Genomic DNA, 23,367 nt, shown 5'->3' with positions numbered 1-23,367 from the left:
TTGGTTCTCTGTGTCCAGGCGTGTCTGGACAGTCCTGCCTTTCTTAGGACGTTGTAGACAATCAGTTCCATGCTGGGTCCAGCACCTGCAGACGTCTGGAGTGCCAGACTCCTCACATCTTCTTAATCACTCTTATTTCTCTTGTCCATTTCATGGAAATATGTGGCTGCTTAAACTGAAATAGTTCAAGTTTACACACGTATGCATAAAACATACATGCACACACAAACATACAGAAACACACAACATCCACACCTCGTGCGTATGGGCCTCCTGTTGCTTGTCCAAGGTGAAGATGCAGACCTTGAAGGAAGTGATGCTTTGACTAACAAATCTCTATAACATCCATGAATGTGAGAATGCAACACATTGCAATAAAAGCACCATGTAAAAAGCACCTCTCATGCCCGGTCTGTGCTGTCGCTGTGCTACGTCAGGGGTGGTGTAAGCTATACTGGGGTTCCCTCCATCTGCTGGGTCCTACTGTCTAACTTCCGTAGTGGTGTATCAACAATCCCCACTAACAGAATTTAGTCCAAAGTTAGCTAAAATTGGTCTGTCCCACTTTCACATGCTCTCTCTAGTTCTTTAATGTGGCTTTCTACTCTGTGGTCACACTGATCTCTGGCCATCACATGCCTACGCAGGTTTTTAAGCCTTATGGTATTAAATGAACATACTGCAGTCCTGTGTGGTGGAATGTTACAGTCCTGCTTATAGATCATCACTTTATCCTCAGCTGTAGTGGACCACTGTACAAACTAGTAGGCGTTGGTGCACACCAATATAAACAAGAGGATTTTTTCCCATTAACACACATTCACACATGGAAAGACAAGTACAAACCGGTTTTAATCAACAGTAAACATCCATTTTAATCCCTTTAACGGAACATTATATATGAATCCATAAACTATGGTCGGAGAGACCGTGATGTCCGTCCCTGCCGCGCTACGTCACGCAGCAGCAGTGGTCTCCAAGGCAACCGCGTATCGAGCCCATTCAGGCGAGCTAAGCGCGAGCTTTGTGAGGCACGCTCGCGCTTAGAGGAGCGCTACATCACTTGAAAAGCTTCAGTTTCTTAAGGAAAGGCTGCACGGCGTCCTTTGGGTATGGCTTCAGGGCCAGACATGTGGGCATGTTCTCCGGCTGCTCCACCCATAATTTGTGCTCTATGCCTTTTTCTGTAAGCGTCGCGGATAATTCGGAGAGGCACGTTTCATCTGGAGCCTAGGAATACACAAAAAGGACCGTTAAAATCTTGCAGAATGTCTGGTGTCGTGTTCAATAAATGAAATGCAACCTCTGGTCTGCAGTTACTCATCTGACCATTGCTTCGATCATGCTCAACCAAGCGCTGTGCTGACTAGATCATCTTACTAACCCCGTATATTATAAGCTATAACGCACAGGTGACATGTTCCCCTTGACAGACACGTCATTATGACAGGCGCGAGCCGCTAACCTGCAGAACTACTTTGTGCATGCTGTCCAGCTCCGCCAAATACTCCTGAGTGTCGGGATCGGCGTAGTGTAAATGAATGACGGCCGTGGCAGCGTGACAGGCTTGCGTGATGACCGCCCCTAACGGCCAGGATAACGAATGTATCAGATCTGACCGAACGACAACATACTGAACCAGACGTCTAGAAACACCACTGCCACTCGGAGCTGCCATTTTGGTTAGCCTGCTACAAAAGTTCAAAGCAGGATCTGACGAGGAGCGTATACCATTGTTTATGTTCCGGGTCCCACTTCCTACACGTCAACGTTATAAGCCCCCTAGGGGCCATTTAGGCTAAAATCTGTAGGTATTGGTGTTGAATTTATATATTTATTTTTATTCAAGGTAATAACTGTATGAATGCAGTTATTCTACTGTTGATCTAATGTAGACCTGTATTGGGTTTAATACTTTATTGAGGACAAGAATAAGACACCAAGTTAAAAGACTTCACAGCGGACAGTTTATTCTCAGAACTTCTTTGATTCAGATGTTCAGAATGTGTTGATGCCCACAGCCCGTCTGATCTGTTCAAAACTCAGCCAGAAGGTCATAGACCACGGAGCCTGTAAAGGCAGAAACACACACAGCTGCACACACAATGCCATGGAGTTTAAAAGGACTAAAAGGACTGAGGCTCGGGACTGTACCATTCTTAACCAAGTTGGTAGGAAGCCTTTGTAAAGTGATAAAAATCCCTCTCCCTTGACAGTCTGTATGAGGCAGTCTACAGACGACTTGTACAGGAGACCCCTTAAAAAAAGGAGGGAACTTACTGTGAAAAAGAGATGTGATTCCTATGTGGTTCCCTCAGTAAAAACATAAATGCATATGATTTAAACCATCTCCACTTGAACTAATCAGTCATTTATTTCAAATACTGTGCGTGTTCAGAACAAAAACAGATAATGTCAGTGTCCAGTCAGACACAGATTACAGTCTATATTTTCTGAATTCTTAAAGGATTCGCCATACCAACATTCCTATTAGGGAAAGCAAGTGGGACACATTGTGAGCAGACTTATGCTTTTAGTTGTAATATTATTCTAAACAAAATGATTTCTACCCTCACCTCCCATTTGAATCCCGAGGCTGATTCATTATTCTCGTTTTAACCACATCTGCTGGTGTTCCCATTGTAGCTGCCACCAACCCAGAACAAGTGCTGTAAAAACGTTTTTGAATCGTCCGTTACACAACGCATTCCTCTGGGTCCTTAAAAGTTGTGTTCAGACAGAAGGGTTCACCTTGCTAGTCCGTGACAAAGGCAGTTGTCCTTTAACATTGTATTCCTCAACAGAAAGTGTTTCACACTGTCGTACGTTGTGAGGTCTATGTTGTCAATGGGGGAAAAAAAACAATCAAACTAACTTTACGGTGTGAATACAGTCAGACAGCCTTTACGGAGCGTGTGACTGTCAAAAATGGCTTCAGTTAGTTTGTTGAATTCCTCGGGCGTCTACCCTGCTGTACCTCCCAGATTGACCAGAGCGGCTCTCTGGACGTTGGGCACCCAACCAGCCCAGAGTGCACGGACCCCTCCCTCCGAGGCAATCTTCACAAAGGCATGGTGAACCCCACGCACCCTGTTCACCCAAAACAACACCCAATATACAACAACGTGGTCAAGATATGCGTAATGAGGGACTGTGTGTGTGTGTGTGTGTGTGTGTGTAAATGGCTCACCGTGGTGACTTGCCCTCCAGCTGTCGTCTTCCTTCCATCTGCATCTGCACTTTAACCAGGTCGGCAGGACTGGCCAGGAACTGCCCCAGGGCCCCGGACAGCAGCCCTCCAACCACCGCCTTCCTGCACACGCCAAAGGCTGTGATGCTCACGGCTGTGTGTGTTATGTCATGTGAAGTAGGGTATTACACGGACGCCCTTACCAAACTGGAAAGCTGCCGTCTTTCGACCTTCCCAGGACGGACTCCCTGAGCTGTTCGTAGGCCAGCATCCTGCCCCCTGAATACACTGAATCCAGAAAGACGTCTGACACTGTGCCGAACTCCCCCTACACGATGTCCAATTTACAAATGAAAGAGTAACTTGTATACCTATATGCCTGTAGATGGCTGGTGTGACCCCTTGCCATAGTTTCAGGGGCCCCTCCTCTTGCACTATCCCCACAGCTGTCCTGAGCATTCCTCTGTGACCAGGCTGGGATGCGACATGCTTGCTGCCTTTACCAACACCAGCTTCACCTTGTATTTGAAGCCTCGTTTTTGTAAGATCAAGGGGGAACGTGACTAAAAACGGAATTGACAAATATATTAGCGTATCATAAATACGTACATAAATCATAAATACAGACTCGAATTACTATGTTTAAGAATAAAGCTTTGCCCGTGCTATTGATTTAAATGGTTAACAAATTTACCCAGTTCTGCAATGGTAGCAGCGCATGCAGAAGCAATGAACTTTGACAGTTGGGGCCACTGAGACGTTTCTCGCACAGAACCTCCTGGAGTCGCCATGTGTGGAGGATGTAAACATTCAAGCCAGCGTCGCTAACAGCATTAAGAGTCCGTTAAAGTAATTTCGTAAAACAACCTCTAACCTGAAAAGCATGCCCTTCCAGTGTTTACAGTGCTCGCGTGAGTACAAACTATTACAGAAAATTGATTCGACTGTAGTTTAAAGTCCATCTACATGCAACTGTTTTTCTATGAGAGCGCGCGATATATTGAACTACAATTCCCAGATGACAAAGGTTCTGCCTGATTGGACCGTCATTAAGAGTTGACGTATTTTTAAATAGTCTGAAATATAAAAGCCCGACTGCTCATGCATATTTCAACCGCATAAATGGTTAATTAAAGGGTGTGAAAACGTCCCCAGAGACAGCATTATCTATTCTACATCTTCGTGGGATAATCTACAGGAAGAGCAAATAATTGTACACTGCGCCATCTGGCGGCCAAGTGCGATCACATCTATTTTATGTCATGTGTAGCAAGCTTTAGTAGCCTACAATTTCCCGATCGTTAAGGAAATTACACGAAAGTAAGCAAGATAATAATATACATAATATTCAAAGTCAACGCATGCCATCAAAACCGGCCAGTTGTGGTCTACTACAGAAATAATATTTATTATAGACACAATATTATCCTCATTAATGGGACGATTTGAGAGGCGGCATTGTGAGTGCCGTCACGCCCAGATCCATATATGGTATTGCCCTGTCGTTTCGCCCACCGAGCACTCCTGTTCAGCGCCTGGCGGAGACACCCTCATCACGGTAAGTTGGGGCTTTAGAAACTTTTCGAATATTCACAGTTTCATTGCGCATAATAATCACAAATGCAGGCCAAATTATGTGGATATATATTTGGACGTAGCCTACAGAACCACGTCTGGCATCAGTGTTGTAAGGGAAATAAACCTGTTCGCTGGTTGTAAATTAATTTTCCTTAAATATGTAACCGTATTGAACAATACGACTGTGCCTCAAAAAATACCGTGTATGTGTTTTTAGATGCACAATGTTGTCTTTGCTGTCGGTTATTGAGAAACCGGCGGAACTTCCGCGTTCTCTGCTAGGCTGGTGGGGCGCGAGCCGCTGAATAGAGGCATCACGTGCATTTTACCGGCACACGAGCGCAGCTTTGTCCGTTTATACCCCGGGCACGGCATTTGCAGTCCGATAAAAACGACGGTTTATTTATTTACCTATTTATTTTGTTTGTTCGTTTATTATTTTCCATCTACCCATTCTGTTGTCTGTGTTTAATAGCACGTACGCTGCTGGAACATTAATTCTAATTTCCCTTTGGGGATTAGTAATGTGTTCTCTCTTGTTCTGATGATACAATATAAGTTCATGAGCTTATAACAGAAGTGTGAACAATGTACAATACAATATCACTGCACCATGTACAATATCACTAAATTGTCAAATGATTCAAACCTGTTTCAGTTCTTAATAATACATTGGAAAGTTTTTACTGGAAAAACAGGCCCCAAAGTACAAAACAATGCAACAAAAGTGAATGTATCTGTGATCACTTACACACAACTTAGAAAAGATGTGATGGTTGAAAGAAGATTGAATATGCCTGTTTTGGAGCTGTGGGCTGTGTTCATATGAATGTCATAAGGATCACAAAGATTGAAAAAGGACACAGGTAGATCTATCACCAATTAAAATCAGCTGAAACCTGCAGTAATAATCAGGAAACCACAGCACCTCTAACTAAACCTGTAGAGGCTCTGGTCATAAAGTGAAGACAGGTTGTAAGATGTGGTCATATGGTGAAGCCTCAGACAGGACACTATTTGCAGTCTAACTCAGAAACACAGCGGGGCGAGAGCTTCATACAGGGTTCTCTGGGAGGGACATGAAGTTAATCTCTATGGATGCCATCCAAGGACAAAAAAACCTTGCATGCTCATTGGCCCAAAGCTGCAAGATTAAACATTACGTGAATCGTGGCCATGGTGAGGCACCTGGTGAAGATTGGGAACACAGTCTTTGGTCAGATGAGCTGAAGATACATTTGTTTGGCTCCGATATGGTTCAGCATGTGTGGGATAAAGATGGTCAGGGCTACCACAGTGCCTGCCGAGTCATGACAGCGAGGCACAGTGGGAGGGGATGATGTGTGGCTGCACGAAGCCTAAAGGTGTGAAGGAGGTGACCTTTATACATTCTGCCATGGATGCCTGTAGACAGTGGCGTAGGTTTAATTTAAGCTTTGGGTGGAACACGGCTATCACCCTAACACATTAATCTGAGCAGGAGTTGTTGGGGGGAGACGTGTGTCGTCCCCCCCCCAAAACCATGCAGATGCCTGTGGATGTACCGGAATACTGGCTGACCAGATGACTCCAGATGCTCAGCAGAAAAGGAATATTCCAGCATGTCCCATGGGCATGGGCGTGTCCCACTATTCTGAATACTACACCAGCACCTTGGTGATGGTGTTCCATGTACGTTATGGTGCCCTAGCGTCGGTCACTTTGCTGTTTTGTCTGGCTTCTCCCCGGGAGTTGAATGATGCCTCCATTTGCTTTTTCTTCAGTGAATGAAACATTTGATACCAAAATGTCCTGATCATATTTGCAATAATGACTCCGTCTGGATGAGTGTAGACATGACCTGGCCTGACAGTTGCGTCAGGAGCTGCATTGTGTCAACACTGACTCCTGCAGGGGCTGGACCGTTCTCTCCTGCTTAATTTCACTTCATTATTAGGATTGTAATCTGATTAGATTATGTCCAGTTTATGTGCTGTGTTTCATCAGTCATCACTTTACCTGTTTTGGTCAAGTGTGATCTTGACATTAGCTGAACGGGTGGTGTCGTTGTCTTGTCCAAGAACAACATGTTTGTGGGAATCCACAGTCAAGCTCCTCAACTTTAAAGAACGAGGATCAGGTTTTCCCCTTGCAATCCAGAACACGTCCCAAGTGTGCCCTTTATATTTGTGATGTGCTGTGAAGAGCTATACTAAATCATGTGGTCAGAAACAGTTCTGTGACGATTTTGATAAACCTGCACGACTCTGTTTCAGTGGAGAAGATGAATGTGGAGCATGAAATATCCCTCCTTGTGGAAGAAATCCACCGGCTGGGCAGCAGAAGTAAGTAAGCGTTCTCTCATCACTTTTTAATAATCTCTATGCGCACACCACATCTTCTGTACTGAAGACCCTGTGTTAAGTGAACATGACTTGCAGTTATTTCATTAATTGATACATGGGTGCCTGAAGTCTACAGGTGGGATTTGTGAGCGTCTAACGGTTTAACTGTCAATAGCGTGTGGTTTTTGGTCATAGTAACTCTGCAACACATCCTGGAACCTTTTCAGTGATTTGGTTTTCCTCTACAGTCAAATGTGTTTTGCAGCATCTGGCACAGGGTTGGATCCCTCTCCTCTGCTTTAGAACTCTCACTTTAAAACCTTGTTAGCAAGTTTAGAATCTGCCCTTTGTGTAACTGCCCAGTTGTTCTGGTGTTCCTGTGTTAAAGCCTATAGACAAAGTCTTTACACGTTTGGAAATTACTAGAATACATTCCTATGTACATCCGTAAACGTACATTCAACTATTTAACTACATACTACAAGCTAATGTGTGGAATATAAAAGTAATATAAACCTATATATGTATAAAATTGAAAATGGGCATTTATGCTAACCGTGTTTCAGTGGCTTTGTCGCAGACCACATTGAACACATTTTGATGTCCGTATTCATGCTCTTTCGCAGATGCGGACGGGAGGACCAGTGTGAAATTTGGAGTTCTGTTCAATGATGACAAGTGTGCCAACCTGTTTGAGGCCCTGGTGGGAACGCTGAAGGCAGCAAAGCGTAAGAAGGTGATCAGTTTCGACGGGGAGCTCTTACTGCAAGGAGTTCACGACAACGTTGATGTCATATTACTGCAAGAATAAACTTGAGGAGTTCATGTTTTGACAAAAACAACAGCGTCTTCTCAAAGTGCTCGAGTGCAGGCTACACATTAATGATTAATCATCATTAATCTGTTTTTTTTTGTATGCTACATTGGAACATTTTTATAAAACTGGTTTTGTTAAGAGTCGCATAAAGTTTTTGAACAGTTTCTAGTGACTAATACTCAATAACATGATCACCTTTTACTGTTTAGCACCTTTTACATTATCATATTTTTACTTCTTGTGAACGGGTAAATTTTTTCTGATCACTTTTTAAATGTTTGACTGCAATACCAAATGTACACTGTGTTTGACACATATGGAATTTTACTGTATCAACTTGTGAACAAAGTCAGAATTGTGTATTTTTACATCAGTATAAATGATCATTTTATTATTTTAAAAGCATAATTACTAAAGACATAGCCAATGACATAATTACTAAAGACATAGCCAGTGCTCTTCCAGTGCAATACTCACTGTGGCCATTTGCATGTGTTTGTACCAAATGATTAATGAATTTCTTTGTATTCTCTTGGTGATTTTTAACAAGTATTTTCTGCTTAGTGAATCTAGACAAATTTAAAATTAGAAATTTGATAAATGCCTAGAGTTATTGAATGCGTTTCTATAAGGCAGTCATCAATCTATTTGTCATGAAAAGGCGCGTAAGTTTTTAATCAAGCATGATGTCACATTTGAGCTAATGGTTCGAGTGATTTTAAATTGAAACACTTGTTGGTCTGTTGATCTTGTGTTTGTCTCAGGAAAGTAAAAACTGGAGTAATAGATAATAAAACATTGACATACATAAACTTCAAAATATGGCTCACGGTGCATTTTGATGTTCTGTAATGTGTTTAATAGAATCGCTCACGGTGAAAGGTCAGATCGATAATCGATCTAAACTGTACGGTTTCCCCCGTATCAGCATTTTGATATTTAATACAGACTTAAAAACCAAGCAACCAAAACCAAACCAAGTTTATCGACGTGCTGGAAGGTTGTATTTATAACGAATATTAACGCGCCACGTATACGTGCATGTAGATGCGTGAGTACACGGCGTCTTGGAGGTGTTTCTCCACGGAGCTCCATCATCCTGCGGCTCAGTCCAAATATGTGGCTGGGACTCCGCCGCTCCCGCTATTAATAACTCGGAGCTGTGGGTCGGGACGTAGATGGAGGCGGGGACGTGTTTCGTCAGGGCGACAGGAGGAAAGCAGCGCTGGCCACTCTCGCTTCAGAGCAGGAATCAAAACAAGACACGGACACGCCTTCTTCATGGTGTACCTCCACTGTCACAAACTGCAAGAATCTGCATGATGATCCAGCTTTAATATCTGCGATACGCGTGCTGGGCTTCGTCAAACGCCAATATGGCAGACGCGGGAATGTTTGGCGACGGGCATTGACGAGGGACGTTGCTTAAAATATCGAGAGGACCATTATGCCTAACCAGAAAGGCACCAAGGGCAAGAGAAACAAGCGCACAAACAGTAGTGGGGATGAGCAAGAAAATGGAGCCGCCGCCGCCGCCGCCGGAGCGGCGCAGGGGGCCGCGGCGACGTTAGTGGGAGCTACGGCGGCTCCGCCGAGCGACAACAGAGGTGGTGAGAACATCCCCGTCGTGTGGTAAACCTGGGGGCTCCATATATTGGCTGTGGGGAAGGAGGGAGGGCCGAGGAGCGCGCGCGCGCGCCTCGTGCTGCGCGAGCCAAGCGGAATCGTCGCTCGCGCTCCTTTGTCGCGCGCGTGGGCTCGCCAGCGTTCGCTTACTTGCAGGAACTCGTCTCGCGCGGGTGTCAGCACGTCTCGTGCGTTAGCGCGGAGCTGTTGCGCCATACCCAGCGGGTTTGAAAGCTTGCTTCTCGCCGTCTTGTGCGTGCCTCGTTCGACAAGGTTGTGTAGGCCTTGTTCAAGGGTACTTGCGCTTGACGTCGAGGAGCAAAATAGTCATGAATGTAATCTTCATGTAGCAACGAAGTGCTCAGTTTAAAATGGCTCCACAGTAGCGTACGCTCAGCAGTGTGGTTATAAGATTGTGATAATAGTACACCTTAGTAGACTCTTTTCATTTAAATACACGGTTAAGTGTAAGCACAGTGTGTGTGCGCGCGCGCGTGTGTGTGTGCCGCGTGACGTGCCGTTTTTTGTATTTGTTGTACTTCCACAGAGCTGAATTCTGTAATGTAGTGAGCACTCAGTCTTTAGCATAAAACACAAGAATTTGGGTCATTATGCCCTGTTCTGTCTCCTACGCACACACACACACACACTTAATCTTGCTGTGTGTGTGTCTATATATATATATATATATATATATATATATATATATATATATATATATATATACACACACACACACTGAGCTACTGTTTTTTACCAATGCAATGAACCAGTGATTCATGTAGCTATGTGCACTGCACTTTGAGTCGTCTGGTCTCTATTGATAGTTGTGTGCTTAAGAATTGGCCAAGGTCAGACATGCCGCCTGCTCTATGAGTCACAGATGTATTTACTTTGTTCAATTGTTGAATTAGTTTGACAGCAGTCTCAGCACATCAACTCAGAGAAATGCCATTGACATTCATTCATTCATTTGTTTGTTCATTCATTCATTCACTCATTCATGTAAAAGCAATAGTAAGTTAAATAAATTACACTCTTAAGCCCATTGTACATACCACGTGCCTACACAGGTTTTGACTGAAGCAATCTGATTGGTTGAGCTGTGCCACGGTTGAAGCAGCAGGGAGAATCCCCACCTGTGTTTTGTTTTGCAGAGGCGCCCTGTGCCACGCCGCTGGTGTGCGGGTTCGGCCGCTGCGTTGACCTGGACAAGGACGACTACCAGCGGGTGCAGTGCAACAGCGAGCACTGTCCCTACGGCAACTGGATGCACCTGCAGTGCTTCTACGAGTGGGAGAGCAGCATCCTGGCGCAGTTCAACTGCATCGGCCGCGCGCGCAGCTGGAACGAGAAGCAGTGTCGTCAGAACATGTGGACGAAGAAGGGCTACGACCTGGCCTTCCGCTTCTGCTCCTGCCGCTGCGGCCAGGGCCACCTGAAGAAGGACACGGACTGGTACCAGGTCAAACGCATGCAGGACGAGCGCAAGAAGAAGGCGGTCCCAGAGAAGGGCTGCGGGAAGGTGGGTGTGGTCACCACTGGAGGGGGCGTGGCCGGCGCCGGGGGTGAGGCCACGGAGGAAGCCAAGAAGGGGAAGTTACCGAGCAGATCTGTTCACCGCGGTTCTAGTCAAGAGCTGTCACGGCGCCAGTCCATGGAACGGCAGAACTCCCAGGAGCGGAGCCACCCTGGCCCCAGTAGTGGGGGTGGGGGGGTGGGCGGGTCCATGCTCGGCGTCCGGTCGCCCTGCGACTCGCCCGGCCAGTCCCCACCCACGGGTTTTCCCTTCTTCGCCCCGCAGGTGGTGGGCGGTCCACGCAGCTCACGCCACCTGGGCGACTTCCTGAAGAGTGCCGTGCACATGGAGGGCGCGCGTAAGCAGCCACTGGCGCTGGGCCCGGCGGGGCGCGTGGGCATTCACACGGACCTCGGGCCGGCGTACCTGCCCCGGCTCGGCCCGGCCGACGGCCCCGTGCAGTTCCTGCGTAGGCTGGACCTCTCCGAGCTGCTGGCCCACATTCCGCGGCACAAGCTGAACGCCTACCACGTGCGGATGGAGGACGATGCGCAGGCGGGCCAGGGCGAGGACCTGAGGAAGTTCATCCTGGCGGCGCTGAGTGCCAGCCAGCGTAACGTGGTGCACTGCGCCTTGTGTCGCCGCACGCTGCCCATCTTCGAGCAGTTCCCCCTGGTGGACGGGACTCTCTTCCTCAGCCCCTCACGGCACGATGAGATCGACTACGATGTCCCGTGTCACTTACAAGGTGAGAACTGCACAGGTGGGAAACGCTTTACACACACACACACACACACACACACAGCTTTAAAACAGGCATACCCGCTTAGCTTAAAGTGCTTCTTATGAGGTTAGTATAAACTCCCCATACTGGCAGTCTTATAGCCACAGATCAGAAGCCACTGAGCTGAGAAGACCTTCAGTGCTGTTCCTTTAGTTTCATATTTATGTTCATTTTCTTATATCTTTCTCTTAGTTTATAGAATTTTTATTTTACTTTGTAAAACTTCTAAAAGTGCTACATAAACCAGATTATAATAATTATTGTTAATTGTTATTATTAATAATATTGTTGTTGTTGTACTGCAGTTGTTTTGTCACTGTTTTTGTGATTGCGATTGTTACTGCTATTGTGATTGTGGTTGTTACTGTTATTGTGATTGCTGTTGGTCTACTACTGTTAGATTAGAGGAGAGCATGTATGTCTAGTGGAAAGTTGCAGATACACAGTTGACAGCTTGATACACCAGATGGCAAAGCAAGTGGGTGGTGACTAAAGGGGAAAGTGGGTGGTGACTAAAGGGGAAAGTGGGTGGTGACTAAAGGGGAAAGTGGGTGGTGACTAAAGGGGAAAGTGGGTGGTGACTAAAAGGGAAAGAGGGTTTTGAGTTTAAGCAGACATTCCCTTTCATGTCAGATACGTGATTATTTGGTAATCATAAAGAGGCTAAATAAGTAAATGAGAGACATGCATCAGAATGGCCATTGGCAAAAATCTCATTGAGATGTCACATTGTAACACTTTGATGAAAATGTCACACCGTCACACTTTGATGATGCCGTCAGCTTGACTGTTGCTGCATTTTGGCCCCCAGCATTTTGGCTGCGGGGCCTTGTTTGATGTGCATAATATGTAGTAAGGACAGCCAGCCAGGAAAGATGGGGGTAATCTGACATTATTCATTTACAAGCACAATAAATGTGTTGCTCCTGCAGGCAGGCTGATGCACCTGTATGCTATCTGCGTGGACTGTCTGGAGGGCGTGCACAAAATAGTGTGTATAAAGTGCAGATCTCGCTGGGACGGGAGCTGGCACCAGCTGGGCACCGTCTACACCTACGACATCCTGGCTGCTTCGCCATGTTGCCAGGTATGCAGTGTTTGCATTCTCAAGTCAGCACTTTCACATTTTTCAGTAGCATGCCGAATCAGATTTGTTAAATATTTTATAAATGACAATATAATCTATATTCTAATGTTCATCACTCAACAACAGAAAATAATCAGTACTCTGCTTTAGTGGCCAACAGAGTTCCAGTGTTCCAGTGTTAACCTGCCCCTAATACTAAACCCTAACCCTAACCATTCTTTAAACCTAACCCTAATCAAACCCTACTCCTAACTCTAAACCCTAACTCTAACCATTCTTTAACCTTAACCCTACCCTAACCCTAAATTTTAACCCTAGCCCTGCTCTACCTTAACCGTAGCCCTGTGCAACCCTAACCCTGTGCTACCCTAAGCCTAGAAATGAGAATGTCATTTTCTGAATTTTAATATCATCTTTGTGACATTGGTGGTCGGGTGTCTGCTATTCTGGTGGAATGTTCTATCTCCTGTATGGAGACTGAATGTCTGGTTAAGGTCTGTAAGCACATATGTCAACATGGGGTACCATCAAGAGTGGCACCGCAGAGAAGGAGTGATATATTACAGAAGTTGGTTAAACCTGTGCCCCGTGCATCTCTGGCAAGATGCTGGGGTATCAGGCAGAGAGCAGTGGGGTATCAGTGTTCCTGTTCTCTATGTGTCATTGCCTCAGCTGGGCTGGGAGTGGAGCAGCTAACATCCAGAGCAGAAATATGGCCACAGTAATTGTGAATGGCATCAGATGGACTGCAGTTTGTAACTGTACTTCTCCAAAGTGTTTCTGATGTGTGTGTGTGTGTGTGTGTGTGTGTGTGTGTGTGTGTGTGTGTGTGTGTGTGTGTGTGTGTGTGTGTGTGTGTGTGTGTGTGTGTGTGTGGAGTGTACAATAGAAGAGAAGGACGCTGTGTGTAAATGGGGAGTGTACAGGAGAAGAGAACGCTGTGTGTAAATGATTTGGCAAAGAAGCTTACAGAAAATGTGTGTTCAAGGCAAGTTTATTTATATAGCACCTTTCATACACACTGGCAATTCAAGGTGCTTACATGACTTGAACCCAGTATGAGCAGTTTTGTAATTACAGACCCACAACATTTACAGACCCATGTTTACAGAGCCACAATTTTTACAGAGTCACAATGTTTACAGAGCCAAAGTGTTAACAGGGTGTGTTTACAGAGCCACAGCGTTAACAGGGTGTGTTTACAGAGCCACAGCGTTAACACAGCCACAGCATTAACACAGCCACAGTGTTTACAGAGCCAGTGTTTACAGCGCCACTGAAATGTGTACGCCATAGCAGATCAGCTTCACTGAAAAGTCTTTTTCATGTCTAGATTGTATTTTAGCAGCTGGATACCTGTACTAGGTCTTGTGTTCTTCACCATGTTAATACATAAAATGTAGGTATGGTTCAGTACTATGTAGGTATATTTCAGTAATATATAGGTATGTATCCATACTATATTGTTATGTATCAGTACTATGTAGGTGTGTATCAGCACTATGTAGGTTTGCTTCAGTATTATGTAGGTATGTTTCAGTACTATGTTGATGTGATTCAGTACTATGTTGATGCGATTCAGTACCATGTAGATACATTTGAGCAGTATAGGTATGTACCAGTACTATACAGGTATGTTTCAGTAGTAAGTATGTATGTTTTAGTATTTGCCAAACCATTATAAGCTTAAGATCAAAGAGAACATTCAGTCCAAAAGCACAGGAGGGTGGTTCTCCATTCCTTTACACACCGCCCCCGCCTCCGCATTTCAGAGGGTATTAATGACACTTTTATAGTCATATTGTACTCGGAAGAGATTATGTGTGGAATCCTTCCTTGTAAATATTTTAAGAAACATTCCATTTAGATTCATAATTTAGTGTGTCATTTATTAATGATTCTTTTACAGTCATAATTTAGTGTGTCATTTATTAATGACTCCTTTTCGTGAAAAAATGTTCCTTTTCATGTAGCTAATGTTTGCCAAGCCCTACTGCGGGCGCAAAGTGAGCAGTGAGTTACCGCTTCTGATTTGGTTCAGGAAGGAGAAAGCCTTCAGAAGTTATGTAGCAAAAACACTGCAGCCTTCGTCAGGTGATAGTCATTAGTCATGGTTATGAATGGTGTGATGGTTATGAGTGATGTGATTATGAGTAGTGGTCATTAGTGATGGTTATGAATGATGGTTATGAGTGATGTGATTATGAGTAGTGGTCATTAGTGATGTTTATGAGTGATGGTCATTAGTGATGGTTATGAATGATGGTTATGAGTGATGTGATTATGAGTAGTGGTCAATAGTGATGGTTATGAGTGATGTGATTGTTATGAGTGATGTGATTGTTATGAGTGATGGACATTAGTGATGGTTATGAGTAATGATCATTAGTGATGGTTATGAATGATGGTTATGAGTGATGTGATTATGAGTGGTGGTCATTAGTGATGGTTATGAGTGATGTGATGGTGATTAGTGGTGGTCATGAGTGATGGTTATGAGTGATGGGATGGTCATTAGTGATGGTCATGAATGATGTGATGGTCATTAGTGATGATTATAAATTATGTGATGGTTATGAGTGATGTGATGGTCATTGGTGATGGTTATGAATGATGGTTATGAGTGATGTGATTATGAGTGGTGGTCATTAGTGATGGTTATGAGTGATGTGATGGTCATTAGTGATGGTGATTAGTGGTGGTCATGAGTGATGGTTATGAATGATGTGATGGGATGGTCATTAGTGATGGTCATGAATGATGTGATGGTCATTAGTGATGATTATGAATTATGTGATGGTCATTGGTGATGGTTATGAATGATGGTCATTAGTGATGGTTATGAGTGATGTGATTGTCATTGGTGATGGTTATGAATGATGGTCATTAGTGATGATTATTAGTGATGGTTATGAGTGATGTGATGGTCATTAGTGATGGTCATTAGTGATGGTTATGAGTGATGGTCATGAGTGGTGGTCATAAATGATGCGATGGTCATTAGTGATGGTTATGAGTGATGTGATGGTCATTGGTGATGGTTATGAATGATGGTCATTAGTGATGGTTATGAATGATGGTTATGAGTGATGTGATGGTCATTGGTGATGGTTATGAATGATGGTCATTAGTGATGATTATTAGTGATTGTTATGAGTGATGTGATTGAGTGGTGGTTATGAGTGATGTGATGGTCATTAGTGATGGTTATGAGTGATGGTCATGAGTGGTGGTCATGAATGATGTGATGGTCATTGGTGATGGTTATGAGTGATGTGATGGTTATGAGTGATGGTCATGAGTGGTGGTCATGAATGATGTGATGGTCATTGGTGATGGTTATGAGTGATGTGATGGTTATGAGTGATGTGATGGTCATTGGCAGTGGCGTGCACACATAGACCTCAGGTGGTGCTAAAGCACCACCAACTCTGCCCATTATCAACGAAAGTGCCCTTTTGAAACTTCGTTTTTATTATCATTTTACTGAGGTCGGTTTGAAATGATCTTTTGAAAACCTGAGCGATTAAAAACAATGCCCTGAAATGAGCCCCTACCTCGCACACACCCGACCTCTCTCTTCCTTTAACACCAGATGCGCTGCAGCAGCAGTTCAGTTCAGCGAGGTGAAGGAAGCGTCTTCAGCACAGCACACACGGTCACAGATAGACTTCTTCTCCCGTCCACACCAGCCAGGTCACATACACATCAAGTCAAATCGTACCGTTTGCCCTCTAAGCCCAACGTGAAATCATTTTCTTGTGCAGTAAAATGTATCATACTGCACCAAACTACTAAACATTTTTAACCGACTGGTCACCTGATAAACTAGTCGCTCTAGCCCAAATCAATGATAGATAACGTGAGGACGACCACATACAAATAATTAAGGTAGAGTTTGCAAATCTATGTGTTAAGCTGAACGTTTTCTGTTGTATAGATTTTGTTAGGCAACATAAATGAACACATTCGTTTGTGAAAGAAGAAACGGGAAGTTCCCAATTACCTGTGAAAAATGCCCATCTGCATTCGTGTAATGACAACACTCAGTAGCCTATAACTCCTCCTACTTTTTGGTCTTTTTACTGTCTTAATTGTAGGCCTATATTGATTTACTAATTGCAAAATATATGCAACAAGGCCTGCAGACAGTGGAGGGTAAACAGAAGTTAACTGAAGGACTTAACAATGACTGTATATAGTTAATATTCCACGTGGAACACTTCATTATTTAAAAAAATTACAAGCGCATGTTGAATGAAATTTGACTTTTATTTGTAACATTCTCTAAACGTGAGTTTTCAATGGAAAAAGTCACACCGCCAACTGATAAAATCCATATTCAATATTAACTATATACAGTCATTGTTAAGTCCTTTAGTTAACTTCTGTTTACCCTCCACCCTCTACACCCCCCCCCCCCCCCCCCCCCCCCCCACCCCCCCGAGCACTTGCCCCCCAAAATGTCTGTGCACGCCACTGGTCATTGGTGATGGTTATGAATGATGGTCATTAGTGATGATTATTAGTGATTGTTATGAGTGATGTGATGGTCATTAGTGATGGTTATGAGTGATGGTCATGAGTGGTGGTCATGAATGATGTGATGGTCATTGTTGATGGTTATGAGTGATGTGATGGTAATTGGTGATGGTTATGAATGATGGTCATTAGTGATGATTATTAGTGATGGTTATGAGTGATGTGATTTAGTGGTGGTTATGAGTGATGTGATGGTCATGAGTGATGGTTATGAGTGATGTGATGGTCATTGGTGATGGTTATGAGTGATGTGATGGTCATTGGTGATGATTATGAGTTATGTGATGGTTATGAATGATGTGATGGTCATTGGTGATGGTTATGAGTGATGTGATGGTTATGAATGATGTAATGGTTATGAGTGATGTGATGGTCATTGGTGATGGTTATGAATGATGTGATGGTTATGAGTGATGTGATGGTCATTGGTGATGGTTATGAATGATGTGATGGTTATGAATGATGGTTATGAATGATGTGATGGTTATGAGTGATGTGATGGTCATTGGTGATGGTTATGAATGATGTGATGGTTATGAGTGATGTGATGGTTATGAATGATGTGATGTTTATGAGTGATGGTCATTAGTGATGATTATGAATGATGTGATGGTTATGTGAGTGATGTGATGGTCATTTGTGATGGTTATGAATGATGTGATGTGATGGTCATTAGTGATGGCTATAAGTGATGTAATGGCTATAAGTGATGTTATGATTGATGTGATGGTTATGAATCAGATGATGCTACAGAACTGTGATTGGTCTACCACTGCTTCCTGGTGTATGTGTTAATCAGTATTATTCTAGATTAGATTAGATTAATGGGCTTCACTTTGTGTGACTGTTGCCCTCCATGTTAATTTCCTTCCTTTGTATTTGTAACCCAGTTGACAAATGCATAATAAAAAGGTACAATAAATAGTAATAATAGATAAAAGTAATAATAATAGATAAAAAGCATAAATAGTAAAATGGGATAATAGTGATAATTCTGATTAAACAATTCATGAATGATGTGTTGTTATTGTTGAACAAAATTGCATGTGTTTGGTGTGGCGGTGCTCGTGGCAGTGCAGTTGCGATTGGTGCTTTTGTTTTGGCATGCTGTTTCGCTGGCTTTCGGTTTCCCATCGAGCGAGATGGCGAGATGGCGAGATGGCGAGAGCTGGAGAGTTGGAGACTCCATTTTCCTCGGAGTTAGAAGAGATTTAAAGAGAGTGTTTTTAAGTTACTGTGACATTTGGGTTCATTTTTGGAGTACTGGGCGAACAGCTTTGTAAACGCTGTCTGTTTTGAAGACCAGAAGTTTCGTTCGTCAAGTATTTCTTCGTTGAATTGTCTCAGTCAAGTTTTGAGCTAGATTTGGATTCCGCTGAGGATTTGTGGACTACTTTAGATGGCGAGCCACCAACCCATTCGAGCGTGATCCGGTTCTGTCATTGCATATGGCATATCTGGTAGGATTGTGGCCTGCTTGTGTCACATTACTGACTATGACTGACTTGACTTGAATCGACACTTACCAACTGAACCATTTGAGAAGAACTATTTTCTTTTTTTTTTTACAACAACTGAAAGGAACTCTCTTTTATCCATTTGGAGAATTTACAGGACTATTTCCCAATTTTTGAAGGACATTTCATTTTCAGTTAATTTTCTGTAAAAAAGGGGTCCAATCTTTTATTTGGGTAATTGTAAATATTTCCAACTTTTCAAATTATTACTAAAGAAAGGAAAAAAACGTATACCCTCGTGTGGTGTCTTTTAATTGCACTGTTTTCCACTCTCTCTCCAGAGCCTAGTGTCTCTTATTCTTTAGTATTATTTTAATATTATTGAACCTGGCCTACCATTGACGTGTACATACTCAGTAGTGGGTTACATATTCATTTTTATTAATCATCACATTGCTTTGGAGTGAAGTGCTCCTTAAACGTCTGCATATTTAAACCCTATTTACATTTATTTAAAACTAAAACAATTCAAGCATGTAAAGATTTCTTAAAATATGAAGATAAATGTTTCATTTGGTAGTATTTTGGAAAGTTTTATTTCATGTGAGGCATTATTTCATTGTATATCCTCCATATCTTTTCTCGTCTCATTAATTAGTTGACTTGAGTGTTTTGCAATTTGCTGACAATGTTTCTGTTGTATGAACAGCATAAATTCATCTGGTCATGCTTCAGTAGTGTGTGAGGACATTCAGAGCAGGACTTCATCTTAGCACAGGTGTAAAAGGTTCAGGGTTCCATCTTGGCTCAGGTGTAAATGGCTTCTTCTTCTCTGTGTCTCACAGGCCAGGCTGAGCTGTAAGCACTGCGGGAAGCCTGTGGTGGACGTGCGTGTGGGCATGCAGTATTTCTCCGAGTACAGCAACGTGCAGCAGTGCCCTCACTGCGGCAATCTGGACTATCACTTTGTCAAGCCATTCTCCTCATTCAAAGTCCTGGAAGCTTATTGACAAATGTGGTTACTGCATGCTAGTTTAATTTTTTTCCTATTCTATAGGGCATCTTATACATAAGAAACTTTTTGATGGGGTTTTTAGTTCAAAGGAAATTGAGTGAGGAAGATGAGGGCTGGCTACTGCTGAGGAAGACTTTGATGAATGCTCCCCCTTATGTTCCTAACGGTTCTCTTTTGGCATTTAAAAATCACAAAGGCAACAAAAATCCTGTGACAAGTGAATGTATCTGTATGCCAAATCTCTTTTGTACAAAAATAAAAAAACAATAAAATACATGAAATTGTAAGTGTGTTTTCCTACGTGTTTCCTAGACGCTGTTTCCTAGACGCTGCGTTGTCGATATCTTGAACATGGCGTCTCTCGGTCTATTGATCTAAATGTACCTGTTTGATCTGTTATCACATGAATGACACAAGATGAATTTATTCCTCCCTCCCCGCGACTCCCAGATAATTATTGCTTTGCATATCAAATGGCTTCTCTCTGTAAGGCCACTAATGACCAGAGATGGACAGATGTTTTGATAAGGGCACTGAGGCTGTGTCATTAAATCTCCCTCTCCCTTGGCCTCTGAAGACAGGAAGGTTGTAGTACATGAGGGGATGTTTCTGGCTACACGCAGAAGCTGAGGAACATTCACCAGGATAATGGCACCAATATTATGTATAATTGTCCTTAAATTAATGTTACATTGTTCTGAGAGGATATAATTATAGGCATTATGCCACTACGTTGTCGTAGCTTGGCTAGCGAAGTGACATTGGTGCAAACGTGGCGCTCTGCGTTGTTACATAACCGGTAAAGTATTGCAGTGATCTTCCCAACATGGCCTGCCACCGAGCTGTCAGTGAAGATACGTTGAGATTGCAGCTATGAATAGTTATAAACAATATAGCAATAAAAAACCAAAACGTGACAAAACGCATCATTTGTTGATACAAATTCAGCACAAATTCGAAGTGTTGCAGTACAAAAGAGTATTCGACAAGGGCTCCACCTGGTGGACAAGAGCAGAAAATAAAGCTATTGTTCCTCACAGTCAAATCACATAACAGGGTCCTCAGTACACATGAACACCAGTAATGCGGCATATTCAGTCAGATCAGGTTTAATGACTTAGAATTGTCACTCATTTCACACATAACAATGTCTTGTCCGCTGCACCCTGCACATCTTGCCCAGGTCACATAAAGGTCTTCCCTTTGTCTTTATTGGAGATTCTCAGCCAATGCCCTGCTAGCTGTCAGGAGCAGCCACTATACTGACAACATAAAATCTTCCAGCTCCTCACGTCTCCTTATTAGATGAGCTGACGATTCCCTGGAACCCTGAACACACACATGCACACACACACACACACACACACACACACATGCACACACACATGCAGTGCTGTGGCCCAGGTATTCAGACTGGCACATGCTGAACACTACCAGCAGACAGGCCGCTTGTCTTTTTTAGGTTGTTGCCATGGAAACTGTTGCGTGGTGAAGAATCTCAGGGTACAGTAAAGCTATAGCTGGCTTTGTGAGCCGGCGAGTGGTTTGGGAGTGAACAGCTTTAATGCTCAGTGCTTTTGTAAAGGCCCACAGAAGCAGAGAGTGTAGGACAGATTAGGTCTGTGCTTCATGGCATGAAATGAAAACTGTATGCTAAACGGTTTCTGAACTGCGTCTGGGCGGGCAACCAATTTACAGTGTGTTTTAAGATAAGGCAAATTTGATCACTGTGGGGAACTTCATTTTCAAAACATTTGATTTACAACATGGAACAAAAATGTACACGCCATGTTGTATTAACAGCTGATCTTCCTTGCTCTGTACCATGCGCTGGGATGTTGTGTTGTGGGTCTTGTGTGTTACAGCTCTACTTGAAAAGGACACTTTAGGATTACCAGCAATATGGAATCTTTATTTATGAGTAGAGAAACATACTACAAGATAGAAAAATCTTCTGTGCACTCAGAATATAAAGCTTACCAAGAGGCTTTTCTCAAATCTGTAGGAAAAAAAGGTTCTTCCTGTCTTCATTATACACATAAATTTTACACAGCACTGCATTCATTCAAATACACCACTACACACAAACTCAGAGAGCAGAGAAGGTTCTAGATGCCACAGTGATAACACACTCTACTGTTTCCTCAACTTTTCTTTGCACTCTTAGCTGCACCTTTCTTCTTAGAGGACCCTGTTTTTTTGGGCGGGCCCTTGCTCGTCTTTGTTTTGGTTTCTTGGGAATTGGAGGTTTGTGGTTTTGCTCGTTCTGTGTCGAGTTCTGCGGGGATGGTTGCTTCTGCTTTCACAGGATCTGATGTACTAGCTTCTGCTTTGATAGGCTGTCCTTCAGGGTCCAATGAGGAACTTGGGCTTGCGTCAGTACACTCTGCTTTGGGGGCCTCTACTGGCCTGATTTCTTCCTTGATAAGTTCTTCTGCGGTGGGTACTGCTTCATTGGCAGGCCCTGCCTTGTCCCCTTGCTCTGTTTTGGGTTCTTCTGTGGTGATCTCTTTGCGGGACTGAGCTGTTTCTATTGTCACATGTTTGGGTTTCAGCTTTTTTTGCTGAGCAGATTTTGGCATGCTGGGTTTTTGTCTGGGTGTGTCTTGCTTGACTGGCTCATCTTCAACATCATCTTTGGTTGGTTCTTCTTTTGGAAATTCTGCCTCTGCCTTCTCTTCATGGGACTCTTTAATATGCTCCTGCCTGGCCTCTGATTGGACTGCCTCAGTTCTGACGGGCTCAGAAATTGTGGGCAGTGGTTCACACTTCATGTCAGTGGCGATCTGCTGTTTTCCTTCCTCCAAACAGGAGGATTCCTCTAAAATGGATTCTACCTTGTCTGCTGGTGGACTGCTTGGTATGGGAACCACAGGTGGTGGCTGGGACAATTCCTCGCTTCCTAAGTCCTCTACGTCATCAGTGGTACTGGCCAGTAGGGAGGCAGCAAACTTCTGCAGACGTTCCTGCTCTTTCCAAAGCTTCTCCATCTCGGCGGTGAGGGCGGGGTTGCGTGCCGCCTCTGCTGCCCCTGACTGGGAGAGTTCAGGGAGATGTTCTCCCAGTACGTCCTTCACAGGCGCCCAGGCAGCGAGCCCCTGTAAGCGAATCTCTTTGATCTTGTCATACAGAACTTTCCTCTCCTCCTGAAGTGCTCGGCATAACGTCTCCAGCTTTGCGATCCTCACAGTGAAGAGCTCGAGCTCTTTCCCTTTTTCTGACCTCTGCAGGAAACGGCGGAGGAATGCAGAGTGATTTGGCTAGTTTTAGTGAAGGAAGAATGAAATTGCAGTGTATGCACGAGAGGTTTACCTCCTCAATCATGTCAGTTAGAGTTTTGTTGCAGTTTTCAAACCGTGTCTTCCACATAGTTGACTCCACCTCTATTTTTTTCATCTTGTTGTTCATCTGTGGAGGTGTTATTAAGA

At 43.6% G+C, this 23,367-nt stretch overlaps 5 protein-coding genes across 13 annotated transcripts in view; 2 read left to right on the top strand and 3 right to left on the bottom strand.

The window, feature by feature from the left end:
- Positions 1 to 720: 720 nt before the first annotated feature.
- On the bottom strand, positions 721 to 1,719 carry ptrhd1 (peptidyl-tRNA hydrolase domain containing 1). The gene is made up of 2 exons (XM_077017353.1): positions 1,466 to 1,719; positions 721 to 1,230 (listed from the first exon to the last, which is right to left on the bottom strand). Exons 1-2 carry the CDS (start codon positions 1,676 to 1,678, stop codon positions 1,060 to 1,062), a joined length of 384 nt encoding a protein of 127 aa, XP_076873468.1. The 5' UTR covers positions 1,679 to 1,719; the 3' UTR covers positions 721 to 1,059.
- A 205-nt stretch (positions 1,720 to 1,924) lies between these two features.
- Positions 1,925 to 5,624, bottom strand: slc25a27 (solute carrier family 25 member 27). 3 transcript variants are annotated; one of them, XM_077017349.1, is made up of 9 exons: positions 3,885 to 4,427; positions 3,562 to 3,753; positions 3,394 to 3,478; positions 3,191 to 3,313; positions 2,978 to 3,090; positions 2,752 to 2,836; positions 2,577 to 2,669; positions 2,155 to 2,257; positions 1,928 to 2,070 (listed from the first exon to the last, which is right to left on the bottom strand). In XM_077017349.1, exons 1-9 carry the CDS (start codon positions 3,979 to 3,981, stop codon positions 1,999 to 2,001), a joined length of 963 nt encoding a protein of 320 aa, XP_076873464.1. In that variant the 5' UTR covers positions 3,982 to 4,427; the 3' UTR covers positions 1,928 to 1,998. The 3 variants fall into 3 exon arrangements, with proteins under 3 accessions (XP_076873466.1, XP_076873463.1, XP_076873464.1); XM_077017351.1 differs by lacking the exon at positions 3,885 to 4,427 and adding an exon at positions 5,520 to 5,624 and having other exon boundaries at positions 1,925 to 2,257; XM_077017348.1 differs by having other exon boundaries at positions 1,925 to 2,257.
- On the top strand, positions 4,635 to 8,279 carry abracl (ABRA C-terminal like). Of its 3 annotated transcripts, none has more exons than XM_077017354.1 (3): positions 4,635 to 4,748; positions 7,024 to 7,092; positions 7,719 to 8,279. In XM_077017354.1, the coding sequence occupies exons 1-3, from the start codon at positions 4,679 to 4,681 to the stop codon at positions 7,901 to 7,903; spliced, it is 324 nt and encodes a 107-aa protein (XP_076873469.1). In that variant the 5' UTR covers positions 4,635 to 4,678; the 3' UTR covers positions 7,904 to 8,279. The 3 variants fall into 3 exon arrangements, with proteins under 3 accessions (XP_076873469.1, XP_076873470.1, XP_076873471.1); XM_077017355.1 differs by lacking the exon at positions 4,635 to 4,748 and adding an exon at positions 5,741 to 6,132; XM_077017356.1 differs by lacking the exon at positions 4,635 to 4,748 and adding an exon at positions 6,193 to 6,439.
- Positions 8,280 to 9,058: 779 nt separating this feature from the next.
- heca (hdc homolog, cell cycle regulator) lies at positions 9,059 to 20,214 on the top strand. Of its 3 annotated transcripts, XM_077017346.1 has the most exons (5): positions 9,063 to 9,519; positions 10,693 to 11,060; positions 11,340 to 11,802; positions 12,771 to 12,925; positions 19,770 to 20,214. In XM_077017346.1, the coding sequence occupies exons 1-5, from the start codon at positions 9,357 to 9,359 to the stop codon at positions 19,932 to 19,934; spliced, it is 1,314 nt and encodes a 437-aa protein (XP_076873461.1). In that variant the 5' UTR covers positions 9,063 to 9,356; the 3' UTR covers positions 19,935 to 20,214. The 3 variants fall into 3 exon arrangements, with proteins under 3 accessions (XP_076873460.1, XP_076873459.1, XP_076873461.1); XM_077017345.1 differs by having other exon boundaries at positions 9,059 to 9,516; positions 10,693 to 11,802; XM_077017344.1 differs by having other exon boundaries at positions 9,061 to 9,519; positions 10,693 to 11,802.
- Positions 20,215 to 21,032: 818 nt separating this feature from the next.
- txlnba (taxilin beta a) overlaps positions 21,033 to 23,367 on the bottom strand; it is a 19,856-nt gene continuing 17,521 nt past the window's right edge. For all 3 annotated transcript variants that reach the window (XM_077017334.1, XM_077017335.1, XM_077017337.1), the window contains exons 9-10: positions 23,252 to 23,347; positions 21,033 to 23,163 (exon numbers count right to left, since the gene is read on the bottom strand). In XM_077017334.1, the coding sequence (XP_076873449.1) occupies positions 22,084 to 23,163; positions 23,252 to 23,347 (1,176 nt within the window). In that variant the 3' untranslated portion in view covers positions 21,033 to 22,083. The remainder of the gene's footprint in view (positions 23,164 to 23,251; positions 23,348 to 23,367) is intronic.

Source organism: Brachyhypopomus gauderio, chromosome 9, assembly GCF_052324685.1.
Source record: "Brachyhypopomus gauderio isolate BG-103 chromosome 9, BGAUD_0.2, whole genome shotgun sequence".
Classification (NCBI taxonomy): domain Eukaryota; kingdom Metazoa; phylum Chordata; class Actinopteri; order Gymnotiformes; family Hypopomidae; genus Brachyhypopomus; species Brachyhypopomus gauderio.
Note: the sequence above shows the minus strand (reverse complement) of the source record. Positions and strands in the feature narration are given on the sequence as shown.

Coding starts and splice junctions, on each gene's coding strand:
- ptrhd1 (XM_077017353.1), bottom strand. CDS start 1,678: ATGGCAGCTCCGAGTGGCAGTGGTGTTTCTAGACGTCTGGTTCAGTAT. Junction 1,231..1,465: donor TGCACAAAGTAGTTCTGCAG/GTTAGCGGCTCG, acceptor GTGTATTCCTAG/GCTCCAGATGAAACGTGCCT.
- slc25a27 (XM_077017348.1), bottom strand. CDS start 3,981: ATGGCGACTCCAGGAGGTTCTGTGCGAGAAACGTCTCAGTGGCCCCAA. Junction 3,754..3,884: donor TGCTACCATTGCAGAACTGG/GTAAATTTGTTA, acceptor TTCCGTTTTTAG/TCACGTTCCCCCTTGATCTT. Junction 2,837..2,977: donor CGCTCTGGTCAATCTGGGAG/GTACAGCAGGGT, acceptor TTGACAACATAG/ACCTCACAACGTACGACAGT.
- abracl (XM_077017354.1), top strand. CDS start 4,679: ATGGTATTGCCCTGTCGTTTCGCCCACCGAGCACTCCTGTTCAGCGCC. Junction 4,749..7,023: donor GCGGAGACACCCTCATCACG/GTAAGTTGGGGC, acceptor ACTCTGTTTCAG/TGGAGAAGATGAATGTGGAG. Junction 7,093..7,718: donor CCACCGGCTGGGCAGCAGAA/GTAAGTAAGCGT, acceptor GCTCTTTCGCAG/ATGCGGACGGGAGGACCAGT.
- heca (XM_077017344.1), top strand. CDS start 9,357: ATGCCTAACCAGAAAGGCACCAAGGGCAAGAGAAACAAGCGCACAAAC. Junction 11,803..12,770: donor TGTCCCGTGTCACTTACAAG/GTGAGAACTGCA, acceptor TTGCTCCTGCAG/GCAGGCTGATGCACCTGTAT. Junction 12,926..19,769: donor CTGCTTCGCCATGTTGCCAG/GTATGCAGTGTT, acceptor TGTGTCTCACAG/GCCAGGCTGAGCTGTAAGCA.